Source organism: Cyprinodon tularosa, unplaced genomic scaffold, assembly GCF_016077235.1.
Source record: "Cyprinodon tularosa strain WSP-4 unplaced genomic scaffold, ASM1607723v1 ctg2, whole genome shotgun sequence".
NCBI classification, from domain to species: domain Eukaryota; kingdom Metazoa; phylum Chordata; class Actinopteri; order Cyprinodontiformes; family Cyprinodontidae; genus Cyprinodon; species Cyprinodon tularosa.
Genome location: NW_024038733.1, coordinates 286,987 through 308,697, shown reverse-complemented (window position 1 = coordinate 308,697; position 21,711 = coordinate 286,987). Strand labels below are relative to the sequence as shown.

The following is a 21,711-nucleotide window of genomic DNA, read 5'->3' as shown; positions in this document are numbered from 1 at the left end:
AATACCTACCTTTTCATTGTTGTTTTTATATCTCACCTCAAAACACTTTTTCTTCAAGCTCTTCATCCTACAGTTTTTTTTCTATAGTTGCATTTTTTATAGTTGCATTCTATAGTTGCATTTGTTTTATTTCTTTTTTCATATCACGCTTTCATTTTTTTTTAAAACCTTTTGTTCATCTCCTTAATTACAATTAATTGTAACACATTGAACCAGTTTGACCTTGAGCTCATCCACTAGCTGTTCTACTTTTCTGCATTATGGTGGTTAACTAGTACCGTATGGTGCATTAATGCCAACAACAGAAATTTACTGTTGAATTGCTGTATTGAATGTCTGATATCCGTCACCAAATACATCACACTTTTTAGTGATCAAGCAACACAGGAAGTGAGTTTTTACATTTTAATTTTTTTAATCAACATTATAATGGTTGTACAATGTTTTCAGTGCAATTTTACAAGTTAAAAATATTTGTATTTAAATCATGTTAGCTTAAAAACACTTCATCTCACACTTACAGGCTATTAATAATAAAGATGCTTCCAGCCACTCCTGAAACAAAAACTATTCGACAAGACATTCCTATTCCAGCAATGGCGCTCCCTGAGAGACCTTCATGTTCATATTCTGAAAATAAAAGATGTTCAACAAAAAATATTAGTTTTCTGGAAAATAATCCTTGTCAAAATACTTAAGAGTATTACAACAAAACACAACTTGTTTTTTTGCCAGATGAGAGTTAAAGATCAGAGTTAAACTTTAAATAATGGGCAAGAATATTTGATATGCAAATATGAAAGAAAACCTTGGGTCATTTAAAGATGGCAAACTTAATGCAGTTTTACCCAAATGTTTAATTGCCCTGTTTGAATTGTAGAGTTTGGGGGGCATGTTTCATAAAATATAACAAACATTTTTATTGTATATTGATTAATTGTTTCTTAAAGCTCATTATTTTCAAAATAATGTTTAAGTAATAATGACAAATGAAATTCAAATTATCCTGATCAAACGTTGAAATACACCACTTCTCCATATTGTGTATTGTCCCCTTCAGTGTTAATGGCAGCTTGTATTATTGTTAATTGTAGATGAGGCTTATTGTTATTCCTTTTCACGGTAAAGCTGCATATTCTTTTTCACAAGAAGTCTATAAATTCTGTGAATTCCTTTGTTGTCTTGCATGGACTGCATGGTAGAGATCTCCCAAGACAGAAATGGCCATTCCAGAACATTCATTTCAGCCAGTCAGACGCATCCGTATCAACTTATGTGCATGTAATGTTAAAATCACCAAGGTACCATATGTTAATGTAATACTTCTAATCAGAGTATTTTTTTTAAATTTCCATAATCTTTATGGTTCTAAAGAGTATACACAGTTGTATTAGAGTAAATTCATTTAATCACTAATCATGTCATCAGTAAAAAAATGTTTTGAAAAATAGCCCAAAAACTGTATTTAATTTTGAGAGCAACTGTATATGAAATACCTCCTTTGCTGTTTTCACTCCACAAGTTAAATGCATACAACATTTTTTAACATACTCATAACAGTACCAATCCTATTATCCAGACTTACCTACTACAGAGATGGCAACAGGCTGAGATTTTTGATATCTCAAAGTTTTACTGTTAAAGACCTGGCAGCTGTAGCTTCCACTATCACTCATTTTAACATCTGTAAGTCTGAGTTCTGATCCAAAATGAGACAAGAGATTTGTATTCAGAAACCACTGAAACTCGGCAGCAGGTCTGGAGTCTGCTGAGCAGGACAAGTGTATATCAGAACCCTCCTTGAAATATTTTTCAGTTGGTGAAATCGTCAGTGACACTTTTTCTGGGCCATCTGTAATTTGTAGAGTGAAAAAAAATAGTCCAACATAGTAAATAAATATATATTGATTTCTTATATAAATATTTACTAGATGACAATATGCATTAAATCAAATTACAAAAAACTCACAATACATTGAGAGGTTTACTGGATCACTAAAGACTTCACTGAAGTAATTGAACACGTGACACCTCAGTAGCTCTAAATCAAAGCGGGTCACATTCAGGATGGTCAGAGTGGATCCTCCTTCAGTGATCTCAACTCTGTCATCAGCTATGACCTTAGAGCTGCTGTTCATCCACTGGAAATTAGGAGAATATCCAGATGCAGAGCAGAACACACTGACAGTACTGTTGAATTCAATGCAGTCTTTGCTGTTTGATTTCACCATAACATTGGAAACACGTGCTGTTGGTAAGAACATGGATTCAGGTTTACTTAGCAAATCTCAATTAAATCATATTTGGATTAAATCACTTACAAAAAGCAGTTCAGACATCATTCACAATGCGTTCACTGCTTATTAACAGTTTATTATAGTAAGTTTTAAAAGCTTTAACAGGGTTTTAAAATCAAATTCTTGAGGGCCATTCTCATACAGCTTTTACATATGTCAATTCCCTACCCTTCCTGAATCAAACTATCTCACTAACATTAAGTTAAGGTCTGAAAGCTCTCTTAGTGAGCTCACATTAGAATCAGGTCTGTTTTAGCAGGGACAAATCTATAAGGTGCCGAACATTTGCCCTTAAGCAATGGAGTTTGAAACCATTGGTTAAAAAAAAATATTTCTGAACTGTTCAAAACAACATCAAACTAGTCTGTGTTGAAGAAAAATGATTATTTTTAGTTTTTAATACAGTTAATCTTATACCATGTGTAAAAGGTATGTTGAACACTCTCATTTTGACCATATTTCTTAATTTTGAACAAGGTTGTTTTAATGATTTAAAACTAAACTATTGATGGGTAAGTATTTAAAGCACCAGGCCATAAATGAGTATCTCCTGGGGGCGAACATTATTTGAGCCTGGAGGAGAGATTTCTCCCTGGTTTACAGAAGGTCAAAAGTCTTCCAGAATAAACATCTGGGATGGTGTGAAACTGAATCAGGAAAGAGGCCCCCCGCATTCCACACCGATTCTGTGAAAGCTTATCTTGTGTTTTATGACTTTAAGAATTCTAGATGCCAAGACAGGCTTTCCGCTTTTTCTTGTTAAAACAAAGAAGCAAATGACCCCAGATGTTTGCAGTAAATTAGGTGAAGCTCCAAATTTTTCTGAGTGTCAGAGAGAGCTCCCGGTTGGAGGAGCAAAGGTACGCCTTATGTGAATAAATTAAATACAAGAGGATAAAGCTTTCTACACAGAAGTAACAAATCAGATTTGCTCTTGCAACTCTCCAAAGATGTCTTTGTACGTCTTTGCTTTCTTTCTTCTCTCCATTTATGTCAGGTAATTGAATGTATGTCTCTGTTGTTCTGCAGTTTCTGGTGTAAGTTTGTGCATTGTCTTATTTCTAAGTTTATGCATTGTCTTATATTGGATTAAACTCTGTAATTCTGTGACGTCCACACGCCTTGCTGGTTTTCCTTGGGGGCCACACGCAGCTCGCCGAGCAGACCTGGGAAAGGAAGAGAGAAAGCCAACCTTTTTCCAAAGTTAACTATTTTAGAATAATTTCTTCCTTAACATCTGTTTCATATACTGTATATACTGATACGGGTGACATTTTGTTACAAGATAAACCCTTGAAATATCTTTTCGTAGGTAAAGAGGCCTTCCGTCCTGAGGTGTTATCATTTCACATATGATTAAAAATAACTTTATTTTACAAATAAGAGACCTGAAGACTTGAGGAAACCCACCTTTATATGTAAAAATGTTATCTAGACTTACCGAGTACAGACACAGCTGAGGGCTCAGAAGTTTGATATCTCAAAGTTTTGCTGTTAAATGCCTGACAGCTGTAGTTTCCACTCTGACTTGCCTGAATGTCCATCAATCTGAGCTCTGATCCAGTATTAGGCAGCAAAGCTCCATTCAGAAACCAGTGAAACTGAGCAGAAGGTCTAGACTCCGATGAACAGTGTTGGGCAAGCTACTTGTCCATTGTAGTGAGCTAAGCTATCAGTTACTCAACAATAAATTAAGCTTCACTACGCCAAAGCTACCACCTAAAGAATAATAGCAAGCTAAGTTACACTAATGTGTTAAAAGTAGCTTAACTACATCAGAAGCTACTTAACGTTGTACCAACCTAATATTAATTCAAAATGAGTCTGATACACTGGTTAAAATATTTATTAAAGATCAGCCAATGGCATAACACAGTGTAAACATTGCTTTATGATCAGCATATTAAAATAAAAACTGAATTAATTACTAGTAGACAAACTAGTAAACAATCTGCTGTTATTAGAACCAAATTAAAGGTACCGTGTAGTGTTCTACACATCGAGACATGGCTATGAGTTTGCATTCAATGGACATCTCTAGGGAAAACAAAACCCTACAAAAGACCTCAATTAAACAGTTGATTCAAGTAACAAACAAAACTGTTTACAAAAGAAGGTGAAAAAATAAAGAAGCTAATTAAGAGATACATATATATATGACTCACCATATAATTTAATTTCTACCTACATATTTATTCATTGTATTTTTGGAGGCAATTAATTGAATGCTTATTTATTTATTTATTGAGCATTTATTTATTTATTTTATATACGGTAGAGCTGTTCCTCCATAAAAAATGTTATCTGTGCACAGCCTAAAAACAGATTTATGTAAACATCCTGTCAGGTAAACTAGGCCATGAAAATACAATATCGAAGTTTCATTACTGCTCTCTAATTAGAGTATCTTAGTGGCACATAGATATGGGAGAATTATCCTGCCATAATGCAAGAGCACATAACTTCAATTAGAGAAAAGAATTTCATCTTCTTGCACTCAAAACTTATAATGCTCACACTCAAAACATGCGCTCTCTCTCAAATATTTTCTCTTCTCTCAAAAATCTTTGTTTCTTCTCTCAGATTTAAACAGATATTTTCTATATTATCACAGATATTTTTTCCTCTCGCTTGCCTCCATCTCTTCGCGCACAAACCGCGCTCTGCACGGGTCTCAGTTACGCTCTGCTTGCGGATTTGTTTTGCTCTCTCAGACTGCAGTTGGATCGTTGCCTAGCAACCTTTCCAGCCAATAGAACGACAGCCTCGGAAAAGGTGCGCTTGTTTAACCCTACGGAGTGTGCCTGTGCTACTACGCCACTTATAAAGCGTCAGCTGAAACTGCTATTTACAGTAGTTTTGTGGCTGATTGTTGTTTAGAAATAGAAAACCTGGTTTCATTTCTTAGTTTTGCCCTGGATTTTGTAGCGTTTGTGGACGCTACGTCGCTACTTGATCAAAACAATAACGTCGCTACAGGAAAGTTACTTGATAAATAAAGCAGCGACGCTACGGTCAAGCTACTTGAAAATGTAGTTAAACTAATAGCTTCGCTACATGTAGCGGCGCTACTGCCCATCACTGCCGATGAACAGACAAGCTGAATGTTTACACCTTCTTCATGGTGTTCATTTGATGGAGAGATCTCCAACTGTGTGTTTTCTGGGCCATCTGAGAGGACAAAATCCACAAAGTACTTTTATTTATGTGAGAACTAAAGGGTAAAATATCTTCTCTCATGTGCTGCTATCCTTAAAGCAAAGTCTCATCAACAGGTGATAAACATTGTCTTCCACCCTTGCAGCCTATCTGTTCATTCAGGTTTAGAAAAAAAAAAATCGAACAATTTTAGTTTGTAGAAAAACAATGTTGTCTTCTACATTTTTCAACCTTTGATCTTTGATCCAATTAATCTCAAACTTTTATATCCAAATACAATTTAGATAAAGATCATTTTTAATAGCAGCGAGATAAAATTATGTTAAAAAAAGTCTATATAAAATGGCATAAAACAAGACGAAAAACAAATAAATATAAAGAGGGTATTGACTTAAACAGGGCCAAGTGCTATTGAATATGACAGTTTTAAAAGAGTAACAGGAATCTATGATCTCTAATTTAAAAATGAAATTCAGGAGATTTCCCAGTTTGGAAGTCACAATGGAATAGCAATATATTTTCAAATTGTTTCCAATTTCAGGGATCTTGGCCTCACTTCTTATCATATACAGTGGGGCAAAAAAGTATTTAGTCAGCCACCAATAGTGCAAGTTCTCCCACTCAAAAAGATGAGAGAGGCCGGTAATTTTCATCATGGATATACCTCAACTATGAGAGACAAAATGAGAAAAAAAAAAATCCACAAAATCACATTGTCTGATTTTTAATGAATTTATTTGCAAAATATGGTGGAAAATAAGTATTTGGTCAGTTACAAACAAGCAAGATTTCTGGCTCTCACAGACCTGTAACTTCTTCTGTAAGAGGCTCCTCTGTCCTCCACTCGTTACCTTCATTAATGGCACCTGTTTGAACCCGTTATCAGTATAAAAGACACCTGTCCACAACCTCAAACAGTCACACTCTAAACTCCACCATGGCCAAAACTAGAGAGCTGTCAAAGGACACCCGAAACAAAATTATATACCTGCACCAGGCTGGGAAGTCTGAATCTGCAATAGGTAAACAGCTTGGTGTGAAGAAATCAACTGTGGGATCAATTATTAGAAAATGGAAAATATACAAGACCACTGATAATCTTCCTCGACTTGGGGCTCCACGCAAGATCTCACCCCGTGGGGTCAAAATGATCACAAGAACGGTGAGTAAAAATCCCAGAACCACACGGACGGACCTAGTGAATGACCTGCAGAGAGCTGGGACCAAAGTAACAAAGGCTACCATCAGTACCACACTACGCCGCCAGGGACTCAAATCCTGCAGTGCCAGACATGTCCCCCTGCTTAAGCCAGTACATGTCAAGGCCCGTCTCAAGTTTGCTAGAGAGCATTTGGATGATCCAGACGATGACTGGGAGAATATCATATGGTCAGATGAAACCAAAATAGAACTTTTTGGTAAAAACTCTACTCATCGTGTTTGGAGGAGAGAGAATGCTGAGTTGCATCCAAAGAACACCATACCTACAGTGAAGCATGGGGGTGGAAACATCATGCTTTGGGGCTGTTTTTCTGCTAAGGGACCAGGACGACTGATCTGTGTGAAGGAAAGAATGAATGGGGCCATGCATCGTCAAATTTTGAGTGAAAACCTCCTTCCATCAGCAAGGGCATTGAAGATGAAACATGGCTGGGTTTTTCAGCATGACAATAATCCCAAACACACCACCCGGGTAACGAAGGAGTGGCTTCGTAAGAAGCATTTCAAGGTCCTGGAGTGGCCTAGCCAGTCTCCAGATCTCAACCCCATAGAAAATCTTTGGAGGGAGTTGAAAGTCCGTGTTGCCCAGCGACAGCCCCAGAACATCACTGCTCTAGAGGAGATCTGCATGGAGGAATGGGCCAAAATACCAGCAACAGTGTGTGAAAACCTTGTGAAGACTTACAGAAAATGTTTGATCTCTGTCATTGCCAAAAAAGGGTATATAACAAAGTATTGAGATGAACTTTTGTTATTGACCAAATACTTATTTTCCACCATATTTTGCAAATAAATTCTTTAAAAATCAGACAATGTGATTTTCTGGATTTTTTTTCTCATTTTGTCTCTCATAGTTGAGGTAAATCTATAAGAAAATTACCGGCCTCTCTCATCTTTTTAAGTGAGAGAACTTGCACTATTGGTGGCTGACTAAATACTTTTTTGCCCCACTGTATCTGATTTAAAATGTTAATTTTCACTGAAGAAAAGCATTTCGATTAATTACTCACAGCTGATGAAGACATTCACAGGCTCACTTCTGTCATCACTGATGTAATTAATCACTTTACACCAGTATGATCCATGGTCATAGCGGCTCACATTTGCCATAGTCAGAGTGGATACCCCATCAGATATGCTGATCTGAACTCTGTCGTTCCTTGTAACCTCAGAGCTGCCATTCATCCAGTATATCGCCTTATGAAATCCAGCAAAAGAGCAGGAAAGGTGAACAGAACTGCTAAACTCAACCAAGTCCACACTCTCTGGGCTTACTGTGACATTAGAGATTCGCTCTGTGGGTGAAACATTAGAATAGACAGAATGGTAAGTACAAATAAGAGCAAAGTTGTAATAAAATTATCAAAATAATTTCTAACAGTTTGAATATTGCTGTCGGTTTGAGAAATAGCGATAGATAACTTGATTTATACCAATAACAAAAAAAAAAGGAAAAGAAGCCATAAAACATGACATCTTCCAAAACATCTGCTTTTATCTTGGCTTTTAAAAACCTGCCTGCATTTTCAGTCAATAATAAATGGTCGATGGTCTTGAACCTTATAAAATCATTTATTTATTTCTCTCTTTTGTTTTTTAAGCCAGTTTTAACCATAATTTTCTGGCTTCAGAAAGAAGCTATACCAAGAAGTTATAAAATCCTCATCTTAAACAAATTTAACCCTTTTTTTGATTATTGATTTATTATTTTAAAAAATCTATATTAAAGGACACTTTTTCAGACTTACCATACACAAAAATAGGCAATCGAAAAGAGTTTATAAAGTTGGAGGTTTTGCTGTTTCTGGCCTGGCAGATGTAGATCCCACTCTGATTTGTCTGAATGTTTGTCAGGTTAAGCTTCGGTTCACGATGGGACGGGGGAACCCCAAGCCCATACCACGTATATTCTGGGGGAGGCTGAGACTCAGCCGAGCAGGAGAGGTAAATATCTGTTCCTTTTTCATAGAATTCTTCTTCAGGTGAAAATTTCAGTCTCATCTTCTCTGGACCATCTAATTGTATAGGAAACAGAAAGTAAGGTTAGTTTGTTGAGTTATTGCAATATGTTTATCTCTAAATCAAAGCAAACAGTAAACTGTTATTTACTATAGAACTATTTTTGTAGTATTTTGAATTGATCATGTGTCCATTTTTCAACTACTCACAGCTCACAAAGACGCTAACTGGATCGCTGATACCAGAACTCACAGGATTGGAAACACGGCACCTATATGTACCATGGTGATAGCGGGAGATACCGGAGAAAGTCAGAGTGGATCCTCCATCAGTGATCTGAAGTCCACCACCCGCTGTAATCTGAGAGCTGCCATTCATCCAGGCGAAGGTGAGAGATGATCCAGAGGAGGAGCAAGACAGACTACCAGGTCTGTGGAATTCAATCAACTCCAAACTCTGTGGAGTTACTACTACATTGGAGACTGGTTCTGTTGGTTTAAGAAAATGTTCATGTTGTTTGTTTTAAGCTCCCAAAGAGGACAACAAAGACGAGAAAAAAATAATTCAGCTCCATTTATATGCATGCTTACAACTGAATTTTAAAAAGATTCTAAAAGTTCCTGAGCTATGATTTCAAAGGTCTCAAATTATGGCAGTGAATGAAATTATAAAAATAAACCACCAGGTATTTACAACATTGATGGCAAGCTAATACAAATGGTAGAATATAATGTGTCTTGCATCCGTCATATTATAAATATGTGATTTTCAAACTGTCTATATACAAGACAATGGAAGTGATTATTGCAGTGAGCCAGTCACTCTTTGCCGAAGTCTTACACACATGGCAACTCTCAGCCTCTTTGAGCAGTTGGAAATACTTCATGTCTCTATTAATCTTTGTGTTATTTTCTGTTCCCTGTTCTGAGAACCCCTCTGCAGAACTACTCTCCTGATTCAACCCAAAGAAGTTAACTGGATTCATCTACTGAACTGGAACTGCTCCATCTTCATGGCCTGCCTGCCCAGGTATCTTGATCTGCTCTGATAGCTGGCCCTAATTGCTCATTTTACTCACCTGCCTAGTTCTGTCCAGCTCCTAATCACTCCTTTCATCCACCTGCCAGTTTCCCTTATATTGGCGTCAGTTACAGCTTGTTGGGATCCTCAGGCTTGCCCACCAGAGGGCGCCGAGGATCCCCTTCTGCTCTTTGCTATTTTCCCTTAGGGCTGGAGTTACTGTGGGGATCTGGAGATTACCCCCTGTCTCCAGCAGAGTGCGCCGTGGGTCTTCTGGAGCTGGGACCTTCCTGCACACCTGTTGCTAATCCTCTCATCAGAAGACCTCTCCTTTATAAGCTCCTGCCTGACCTTGCTTCCATGCCGCAGTGTTGATCTTAGTTGGTTAGCTTCCTAAGCCTTCTGTTAAAGACTGAACCTTGGATGTCCCTAGTGTGAGATCTTATTCTAATCTCTTCTTTGTCTGTGCCTCACAGGAAACCTGTTCCTGGTCTGAAGCTCTGGAGGAGCTGCCTCACTGGAAACCTGTCTCTGGTCTGAAGCTCAGGAGGAGCTGCCTCACTGGAACCCAGTCTCTGGTCTGAAGCTCTGGGAGAGCTGCATCACAGGAACCAGTCTCAGGCCTGAAGCTCTACGAGAGCTTAACCTGCCAATCTGCCCTGGTGAGCCAACCTGAAGGTTCCTATGTGGATTCACCCTGAAGGATCCTATGTGGATGTTCCCTGTTGTTCTCTGCTAAGAGCTGGAAGCTCAACCTTGATGAATCCTATGTGGATATTCCCTGTTGTTCTCTGCAGTGAGCTGGAAGCTCAGATCAAGGCCTGCTATGCTAAGCCTGAAGCTAGATGCTTAGCTTCACATGAACTCTGCTAACCAACAGTCTCAGTCCCTGTCAAGACTTCAGTTAACCAGTCCAACCCTGTTTCAGAACTCATTTATTATCCTTGTGTTTGTGTTTCAATAAACTCTTTTGGACTTTTACCCAGTTCCCTGTGTGTGTTCTGCATTTTGGGCTTACTCTAAGAAACCCATCATGACACAGCTATCATGTCCAGATCATTGTTTGCTTTCTGTTTGTTCCCCGTTTGAATCCTGTTTGTGTCCTGTCTGTCAGTTTTGTGTTGGGAGCTGGAGAAGTACCACCTTCCTCCAGCAGAGTCCGCCGTGGATCCTCCTGAGTCGAGCCTCCTGCACAGCTGGAGCTCATTCCATCATCAGAGGATCCACAGTATTTAAGCTGTCTTCAGACCTTGCCTCAACGCCGCAGTGTTGATCCAGTTGGTTAGCACCTAAGCCTAGTATCTCTGAGAACCTTTGCTGACTTTTGAATCCAGACTGGATTCTAACCTTTGTCTCTGTCTTCCAGGAAACCTGTTTTTCTCCTGTGAAGCTCAGGAAGAGCTTAACCTGCCGAGCCTGCCCTCTTAGCCAAACCTGAAGCCTCTCTCTGGATTTCCATGCAGCTCTGGACCAAGAGCTGGAAACTCAAAGCCAAGGTCAGCTCACTCTCAAGAAGTAAGACGCTGAAGCAGTTAACGGACTCTGCTGAACAAACTATCTCTGGACCCAACAGTTTCCCTCTCAAGGCTTTAACCAAGAACCCTCAAGGTACAAATCTGAAACTGTCAGAATTAAACTCCTCTGCGCAAACGCTAACTGAACTGTCTCCCACGCAGACTCCAGTGAACCAGTTTCCCCAGGCCTGAACCAGAACCTGTGATTAACTCTGTGCTTGTGACAATAAAAATTTGTTAAACCTTTTACTTCAGTTTCCGTCTCCGTGGTGTTCTGCATAATTGGGTCTCACTAGTGAACCCATCATAACATTTTGTTAGTTTCAGGTTTATTTCCAAGGTTCATGTGCAAGTGAGATTATTTTTGGGCACCTTGATTTTACGTTATTACATCATGTTCTACTCAGCCATGTGAGTATTGTGTCATTTGGAGCCGTTCTGAAGATATTCCGTTAGTTTATATCCAAGTAACGTCTTCCTATGGGCAAACGACTTGATGGCAAAAACTAAGCTGTTCATAATTTATCATTTATGGTACACCAGCATTTATAACATCTAGGCGAATCACTGTCCCCCAGACATCTGCGGTTATATTTTTTATATTTATATGTTTTAAAAATGAAGTGGCGCGTGTGTGTTTGCCCAGGCCATATTAATAACTTTTCAGAATCTGCCCAAGTCAAATGTTGGACATTGTGGTAATTCCTGTGGCACAGGGAAGTTAAAAAATCTGCACAGATCTACTAACCCTGCCTAGTCGGAGCCTCTTTACACACGGACAGTGTGACATGGAAAAAATTGGATCTGGGATTAAAAAAAGTCATATGCAACCGGTGTGTTCATAAAGGCACATGCACAACTCTGTACCTGCTGAAAAGAAACGCCTATTAAACACATGCAAGAGCATGCACAAGCCAATTTCTCGTTGTGCACAATCTGTTTAAAATTTGCTGTTTGCATTGCTCATACAAGCTTACGGTACTTTCCAAAAGAAAATTTTGGAATTTCCCCCCTATGTCAGACTCATCACTAGTAAGTGAAAATGGACGAGCAAATACGACGGCCTTGCGTAAACATATCAGCAGAATGACTGGCAATTAAGAGGACCACTTATCTTGATGATCCACCCCAAAAAAGAACATCCTCCACTATACCTTAAAGTCTCCAGACCTTAGGCAGAAGCCAAAATGTCCAGACTTATGGCCGAGAACAATCTTTTGGAACTCAATCTAGAGCCTCTCAAGCTCCCAGACCTCTGCCTCTACCAAGGAACTTTCAAACTCCAAGCCAGCCTCCAAGACCTCTCACTCTGCCATGGCCATCCTTCTGGGTTTCCAACTGCAACCCCCAGGATTCCAATGAACCTGCAAGACTTTTTTTGCCAGCTTCGACCCCCAAGACTACTAGAGTGACGTTGACCTCCAAGACTCCTTTCTAAATGTCGCTTCCCAAAGTATCCACAACCTTGCTGTATCCTGTCACTTAGTCCCTGCCTTCCTCACTGCCAGTTGCCAGGTCTTTGTGTTTGCCTCCTGCATATAGGTCATGGTTCCTTAATTCCAGTCCATGATGTCTCAACTCAGCCAGGCTCCATGATTGTCTTTAAGAACTCTGCTTAACCAGGTTTCAGACCTAAAAGTCTGCCTATGTCCAGGGCCCCTTTTTTCTCCTGATTGGCTAAAGCCCAACTCTGATAAGCAGGCACATTGCTTCGCCAAAGTTATCAATCTTGCTTGCTAAGTTACTTAGATATGGCGTTCAGTATCCCCTTTGGGTAAGTGGGAGATGAGAGATGATCCACTAAATTTCATTTGATGGTCCTGTCCCCTTAGTTAGTTAGTTCTTTCATCATGTTTATTACATTTGGTTTTTTTTTAATCCAGATATTATATTGGTTTCTCCATTTCTGACCTGTTTATTGTTTCCCCCTCAGCCTGTGTCACCAGTTTATTGGTTTCACCTGAAACTCTTCATTACATCCATTATCTGCACGTGTCAATTTATGACTCATGCCTTCAGTTTGCTTTTGTTTTCACTGGGTGCTTTATTTTGCTTACTATCTCTTAGCTAATGTATGCCCCTTATCTGATTTTGTAAGTTTATAATTGTTTCTTAAGCCCCTTATCCTACATGCACCTACAAATGTGATGCTACAATGGCAATAATTTGTGCAATTTATAATGTGCAATTACTGTTTGATACCCTGTGCAATAACCGGTTTCTCTATATTTGACACCCAGTCCAAAATAGATAGATATAAATATCTCCCTATATAATACCAGAAACCCTGTGCAATAACTCTATGTAATGATCCTATTGAAGAATGCAATCAGGATAAGCAAATATTTTTATGATTTAATAGAAATATTGTGAAATGGGAAGGTTTTCAGGATGTAACTAATGTTTTTGCCTATGATAGTGAAATACTTTCAAAAGTTAAGAGTTAGATCATATTTTTATCAGTTTTTTCAATCTGTTTTTAAATAATAAAATGAAAGAAAAAAAAATAAATTTAACAGCACATTAGTGCGTGTTTTAAAATCACTTCTATGTTATTATGTATTAATGTGGATAATACACTGATATAAGTTAATATACATAAATAAGTTTTTAGTCAGCTTCATACAAAAATATCTTAGACATATAACACAGTGGATCACAACAATGTAGGCTTTTGAAGCCTATCTGTCCAGCATGCCCCCCCCCCAACAGTTACATATTTTTTATATATAAAAATGTTACCTGACTTACCAAGTACAGACAAGGCTGTCGGTCGAGAAGTTTGATATCTCAGAGTTTTGCTGTTAAATGCCTGACAGCTGTAGTTTCCACTCTGACTTGCCTGAATGTTCATCAGTCTGAGCTCTGATCCAGTATTAGGCAGCAAAGCTCCATTCAGAAACCAGTGAAACTGAGCAGAAGGTCTAGACTCCGCTGAACAGATAAGCTGGATGTTTACACCTTCTTCATGGTTTTCATTTAATGGAGAGATCTCCAACTGTGTGCTTTCTGGGCCATCTGAGACAATAAAAGTAGTTTAATTTATATGAGAAAGGGTAAGATATCTCCTATAATGTGTTTCCATCCTTAACACAATGTTGCATTACAGCTCTCATTAACAAGACAATGCTTTGATTCCACCCTTGCAGCCTATGTGTTAATTCAGGTTTAAAAACAAAAAATCTATCAATTTCAGTTTATAGAAAAACAATGTTGTCATCTACTATTTTCTACCTTTGACCTTTATATCTAATTAATGTCAAACTTATATATATAAATACAATTTATTTATAAAGATCATTTTTAAAAACAGCAAGTCTAGATAAAATTATGTTGAAAAAAAATCTAGATAAGCATTGCTTAAAACAAGACGTAAAACAAAATTAATATAAGGAGGGTATTGACTTAAACTGGGCTCAGTGCTATTGCTATGTTTTTAAAAGAGAAACATGAAACCATGATCTCCAATTCAAAAATGAAATTCAGGAGGTTATCCAGTTTGGAAGTCACAACTGAATAGCAATATATTTTCTAAGTTTCTAATTATAGATCTTGGGTCAGCTAAAAGATAAGCAAGGAATAAAAGACAGGGGACAAGATCGATGAAATGTGCTCTGGCCTGTGTGTAAGAGAAAAACAATCAACAAACTTTTATAATAAGGGGCAAGGGTTGCTTGACCAACACCGTTATAATGTCCTCTTCAGCAGTCAAGTGGAGTTGAGATAAAGAAATGTGTTATTAAAGGTTGTCCCCCACCCTTGCAAACACAACATCATAGAGCAAATTGTTTCCAACTCCTGGGATCTTGGCCTTATTTATTATATATCTGATTTAAAATGTTAATTTTCACTGAAGGAAAGCATTTCGATTAATTACTCACAGCTGATGAAGACATTTACAGGCTCACTTCTGTCATCACTGATGTAATTAATCACTTTACACCAGTATGATCCATGGTCATAGCGGCTCACATTTGCCATAGTCAGAGTGGATACCCCATCAGATATGCTGATCTGAACTCTGTCACTCCTTGTAACCTCAGAGCTGCCATTCATCCAGTATATCAATTTATGAAATCCAGCAAAAGAGCAGGAAAGGTGAACAGAACTGCTAAACTCAACCAAGTCCACACTGTCTGGGGTTACTGTGACATTAGAGATTCGCTCTGTGGGTGAAACATTAGAATACGGTAGATAGAGTGATAAGTACAAATAAGAGCAAAGTTGTAATAAAATTATCAAAATAATTTCTAAGATATTGAATATTGTTGTCAGTTTGAGAAATAGCTATAGATAGATAGATAGATAGATAGATAGATAGATAGATAGATAGATAGATAGATAACTTGATTGATTAATAATTTATTATATAAAAAAATAAGTATTTTAAAGGACACTTTTTCAGACTTACCATACACAAAAATAGGCAATCGAAAAGAATTTATAAAGTTGGAAGTTTTGCTGTTTCTGGCCTGGCAGATGTAGATCCCACTCTGATTTGTCTGAATGTTTGTCAGGTTAAGCACCGGTTCACGATGGGACAGGGGAACCCCACGCCAATACCACGTATATTCTGGGGGAGGCTGAGACTCAGCCGAGCAGGAGAGGTAAATATCTGTTCCTTTTTCATAGAATTCTTCTTCAGGTGAAAATTTCAGTCTCATCTTCTCTGGACCATCTAATTGTATAGGAAACAGAAAGTAAGGTTAGTTTTTGAGTTATTGCAATACGTGCATCTCAATCAAAGCAAACAGTAAACTGTTATTAATTCACTAAAAACATTTTTTTTTGTATTTTGAATTGATCATGTGTCCATTTTTCAACTACTCACAGCTCACAAAGACGCTAACTGGATCGCTGATGCCAGAACTCACAGGATTGGAAACACGGCACCTATATGTACCATGGTGATAGCGGGAGATACCGGAGAAAGTCAGAGTGGATCCTCCATCAGTAATCTGAAGTCCACCACCCGCTGTAATCTGAGAGCTGCCATTCATCCAGACGAAGGTGAGAGATGATCCAGAGGAGGAGCAAGACAGACTACCAGGTCTGTGGAATTCAATCAACTCCAAACTCTGTGGAGTTACTACTACATTGGAGACTGGTTCTGTTGGTTTAAAAAAATGTTCATGTTGTTTGTTTTAAGCTCCCAAAGAGGACAACAAAGATGAGAAAAAAATAATTCAGCTCCATTTATATGCACGCTTACAACTCATTTGGCAGTGAATGAAATTATAAAATCAACTAGGTATTGACAACCTTGATGGCAAGCTAATACAGGATAGCGGATAATGTGTCTTCCATCCATTATATTATAAATATGTGATTTTCAAACTGTCTATATACATGACAATGGCAGTGAGTATTGCAGTGAGCCAGTCACTCTTTGCCGAAGTGTTATACAAATGGTAGCTCTCTGCCTCTTTGAGCAGTTGGAAATACTTCATGTCCCTATTAATCCCTGTGTTATTTTCAGTTCCCTATTCTGAGAACTACTCTGCAATCTACTCTCCAAAGAAGTTAACTGGAACCACTCCATCTTGACGGCCTGCCCGCCAAGGAGATACAATCATGCCCTCAAGTTTATGATTCATCTGAACCGTATTGTTTTCGTCAACGTTGAAGATGGCAAAATTATTTGATGCTCCTTTTTTTTTTTTTTGACCATAATGAAAACTGACGAGATAAACGTGGATTTTTAACAGACATCCCAAGTCTCCCAGAAGAAGGAGTCTCCCTGATATAGATAGACTATGCAAGGTGATGTTTTATTATGCGAATGAGAGCGGGCAGGCAATACAATTACTCGTGCACTATGTGCGGATTAGAACTACTGAGATTGCACAAACAACAAGAGAGCGCGGGGAGGAGGTTACTTGTGAAACCTGTGCATCGTATCTGTCCAAAGCGATTCACAGAGAATTCCAGGTGATTGGTTGTCAGAGAGCTGATTGGATCAGTCCGATAATTTTTGCGTTACTCTCCGGCAGTTACCTAGTTACCACTCAAAGCTGTGCATCCTGTAAAATGGCAGAAGTTCAATCTTCGAGGAAATAACGAAAATATAAGACAAATTTTACAGCAGAATATACTAAAGTATCTCCACGTCTAGTGAAGGTGAGGAACAGTGGTGGACCTAGACCAAATTTACCAGGGGGCCAGGAGGGGCCCAGCGTGTTTTCATTGTTGTGAAAAAAAAAAACATTTAGCAGATGAAAACTGGGATCCTATCTCAATAGCACTGAAGCTATCACCTTATTGGTTTTGAATAATTAGTAAAGCAGCAGTTGTAAAAAAAAAAAAAAAAAGAATGAAATAGATCCAAAGGACCTATTGGTAACCATGTCGGTTCCAGCGCAGGTCATCGTTTGAATTTCTTTTAAGTATTCTGTCAAACCAAGCTGAAACTTTAACAGTTGACTCTCCAAAAACACACAGAGAAAAGAAAAACACCCAGCAAGATGCAAATAAATTGAGAAACTTGGCATTCTTATAAAACAAACTAAATATGAAAAAAAACATGTTATGGTGGATTTATACTAGGATAGAACATGTTTTGAAATGCCAGAGGATGTTAACAAGGTAACGGGAAATTCTGAGTTCTAATATGATTTGATATGATGACAGATTATTAGTTATTAGTGTTTTTGAGGTATAGTTGGCTTACAATTGAGTTGATGGTTGATGGTGATTTAAAGGAATGGTCCAGTCACATTCAGAATACAAACTTCTGAAAGTACTTTAAGTATGAAATTATTACATACTTTTCAATAAATGATAAGTCTTTTTAATTAAGAGTAATTTCATTTGAATGCGCTTTACCGGAGACATCCACTTTTGTCAAAGAGTACTACTGCCATCTACCGGTTTATGACGTCACACTGCGGTATCGGCTGTTGATCAAGTCCTAGTGCTGTGCCTGTGTTTTTCATAACACGCTATTATCCATGACGGTGACAACCAGTTCACTATGCGAAGCAGAGAGTAACAGATGAATGACGTGTTTTTTCTCTGGCCAGAGGTTTGACAGCAAATCCTCCCTGTTCAAGTTGGCAATCCAACAACGAACTTATGGTGGATCATGAATTGGAAAGGTGAAATGTTAATTTTTTTTCCCACTTTTACTCGATGCATTACAACATCCAAATCCCATGCAATCGGGCATTGTCAATTTATCTATAGCTCTCGCGGATTTAAATGGTGAAGTCCTCTCAAAATCTTAAATAATTGTTGTTAATTGGAGGGGTGTCTATTAGTTCCCATTGATTTTGCTTCTAAAGCAGGGAGAATGGCCTTTGGCTTACTGCACCGCAACATCCCTGCTGGAAGATATCAGGAGTGAGGGTTTACTATATCTGGGCAAAAATGTCTGGAACCCATACTCAGTACTCAGATCGCAACGAAAAATATTGTTTTGATCTTTACTGATTAACTAAATTTATTAAATTACTGTGAACGTATTTGTTTTAGGTATAAACAATGACCCTTTGGTTATTCCTTGCTGACCGGACTTTTCCTTGAAGATAGCCAGATTCTAAGCAGGACCAACATATTGGGTTCTGTTAACAAAAAAAGTTGCTGTTCGATGCAGAATAAAATATGATCTCAAGACAACCTTGCTGCATCCTATTACTAGGTCATTGCCTTCACTACTGCCAGTTGCCAAATTTTTTTTGTTTGCCTCCAACATATAGGTCATGGTTCCTAAATTCCGGTCCATGATGTCTCATCTCAGCCAGCCTCCAGGTTTGTCTTTGTCTCCGACCTACGAGAACTCTGCTCAACCAGGCTTCAGGACTAAGAGTCTGTCTAGGGCCTTTTTTTTTTACTCCTGATTGGCTAAAGCCCAACTTTGATAAGTGGGCACATTCACAAATTATCAATCTGGCTTGTCAGGCTACATAGGTCTGGCGTCCTTTGGGTAAATGGGAGGTCTTGAGATGATCTATTTGTTTTTTTTTAGTTTAATTTGATGGTTCTGTGCCCTTAGTTTGTCAGTTCTTTAATCTTGATTATTGCATTTTTTTAATCTATATATTATATTGGTTTATTCCTTGTTTCTCCCTTTCTGCCGTGGTAATTTTTTCCTCTTCAGCCTTGGTCACCAGTTTAGTGGTTTCATCTGAAACTCTTCATTATGTCCATTGTCTGCACATTTCGATTTACAGTAATAGCCATTCAAAATTTCCCCACTTTCCTTGATGTGCCCTTAGGTTGTCCTTGGCTGGTCCCTTACAATTCCATTTTAAACATTAATCTTTGTACTAAAATATTCTTTCTGTCGTGATTTATGGACATTAAGATCTAAAGATAAGCATCATCTCCTGTTCAGACCCTGTAATTCAGCGAAAGGGTGAAGTCAGATAAAAAAAAAAAAATGCACCTCGAGGAGAAGGAGGGGGTTACTGCAGAGGCTGGAAGTTGGAGAGGATTTTGCTGGGAGTTGCAAAGAAGTGGGCTGCCATTCGGCTGGCGTTTGGCTGGGAAGGGCCATTTTGAAAGGCTGCTACTGTGTTACTCATGCCTCCAGTTTGATTTTGTTTTCTACTGGGTCCTTTATTTTGCTTACTGTCTCTTTGCTGATGTGGGCTCCTGATCTGATTTGTAAGTTTTGAGTTGTTTCTTAAACTTCTTATCCATGCACCTACTAATGCGACACTACAACGGCAATAACTTGTGCAATGAAAATAGATATATGAAATATACATGTTTTCCCACATTTTTACTGCATGTTTTTTACAGCACTTTTACAGCATATTTCTAATGGTCATACATTTTGAAACCTTTTCTTTAAACTTTATTGAAATTTTAAACCTACAATGCGATCCTAAAATCTGATACAATTTTTACTTGTTTGGTGAAATAAAGAGACGTACATTCCACTAAGCCTATTAAAAATGCTATCATGATAAGCAAATATTTTTATGATTTAATAGAAATATTGTGAAATTGGAAGGTTTTCGGGATGTAACTCATTTTTTTGCTTATGATAGTGAAAGATTTTAAAAAGTTAAGAGTTTATTTTTTTCAGTTTTTTCAATCTGTTTTTAAATAATAGACTAAAAGAAAAATAAATGTAACAGCTCCTTAATGTGTGTGTTAAAATCACTTCTATGTTAATATGTATTAATGTAGATAATACACTAATAAGAGTTAATACAAATACAGAAGTTTTTAGTCAGCTTCATACAAAAATATCTTAGACATTTTACACAGATTAAAAGAGAAATTAATAGATAATGTAAAAAAGTTGGTTATAAATGATGTAGGCTTTAGAAGTAAAGCATTGTGTTGAATCTATTACTCACCATATGTGTCCAGCATGCTCACTTCCCCAACAGATACATTCAGTGGGTTTTGTAGTAGCACACCAGCTCCCTCAGATAAACCTGGAGGATACAGTTACTTAAAAATAATTCATTGCACCTCTGCAGCCTGTGATGGACTGGGTGATAAAATATTTTTCTAAAGCATAATAATGTTTTTATTTTGCTTATCATTTAGTAAAACTCACCTGCAATGGTTGCAAGGAGAATAAGAAATGTAGCTTCTGCTTTCATATTTCTTCTATGAAGTATAAGATAGAAGTGTAGATATCTCTTTCCCCTTTTTGACTGTTGTTGGCTTTTATGAGGTATTTAAGTACAGTAGCACAAGGAAGTCCAAGTGTTTGTCCTTAAGAGGTCTAGTCAAACTAATTTATTAATGATTAACACTGGACAGCTTCGATTGTCTCATTGTCCTTCAGCTAAACTATTGTGCAAAAAGGTTTAATTCGTAGGTAACTGTCAATGTGTGATTGTGGAATAATCTGCAGAAATTTAGAGTGGAGCAGTATAATTAGGATACTGGAGATTTTATTAACAAAGGGAACTTATGGGGGATGGATGGAGTGGAGCAGGCATGCAAAAAGTCATGACCTAATTGAAAATGCGCTTTGTAATGTTCTCCAGTGATACAGTGCTCTTTTAGCTAGATCTTAATTAAAACAGCGAAGACAAGAGGGAGAACCTATCCAAAAATATAAGAATAATCTAACTTAAGTTAAGAGAAAATAAGTGGAAATGCTACAAGGTAAACCAGAGAAATAGACAACTAACAAAAATGTTAACACAGGTTAACACTAACATAAAAAAAAAAATAAAAAAAAAAAGAAGCCCAAACCATGACAATAACTTCGATTTGTAAGGAACATTTATGTATGCCTTTCTTGTTTTAATAAAATGTAGAGGCACCTAAAAATGTACAATATAAAATATGTTCATGTTTAAAAGAAATTAAAAGAATCAGTGAAATGATATGTCCAAAATATGTATATTTCTTATTGTAAATTAAGGTCACATGAAATATAAAAAAAAAGTGTCCTCTCATAATTGTTTGGTAGACCAAAAGTACGACAGAGTATTAGGGCCACACATGAAGAGAAAAAATATTTTTGCCATGACGAGATGAAACTCGACATGTCGACTTTAAAGTCGACATGTCGACATTAAACTCGCCATTTCGAGAATAAAGTTGAAATGTCATGTTGAGTTTAA

General features: G+C 37.6%; 1 protein-coding gene across 1 annotated transcript; it reads right to left on the bottom strand.

Annotated features, from left to right (window-relative positions):
• Positions 1–438: 438 nt before the first annotated feature.
• On the bottom strand, positions 439–20,767 carry LOC119783151 (carcinoembryonic antigen-related cell adhesion molecule 5-like). The gene is made up of 14 exons (XM_038284513.1): positions 20,688–20,767; positions 20,482–20,562; positions 16,002–16,280; positions 15,582–15,848; positions 15,052–15,336; positions 13,922–14,188; positions 8,846–9,124; positions 8,426–8,692; positions 7,688–7,972; positions 5,380–5,468; positions 3,739–3,916; positions 1,970–2,248; positions 1,586–1,852; positions 439–630 (listed from the first exon to the last, which is right to left on the bottom strand). The coding sequence occupies exons 1-14, from the start codon at positions 20,731–20,733 to the stop codon at positions 518–520; spliced, it is 2,982 nt and encodes a 993-aa protein (XP_038140441.1). The 5' UTR covers positions 20,734–20,767; the 3' UTR covers positions 439–517.
• Between the last annotated feature and the right edge of the window lie 944 nt (positions 20,768–21,711).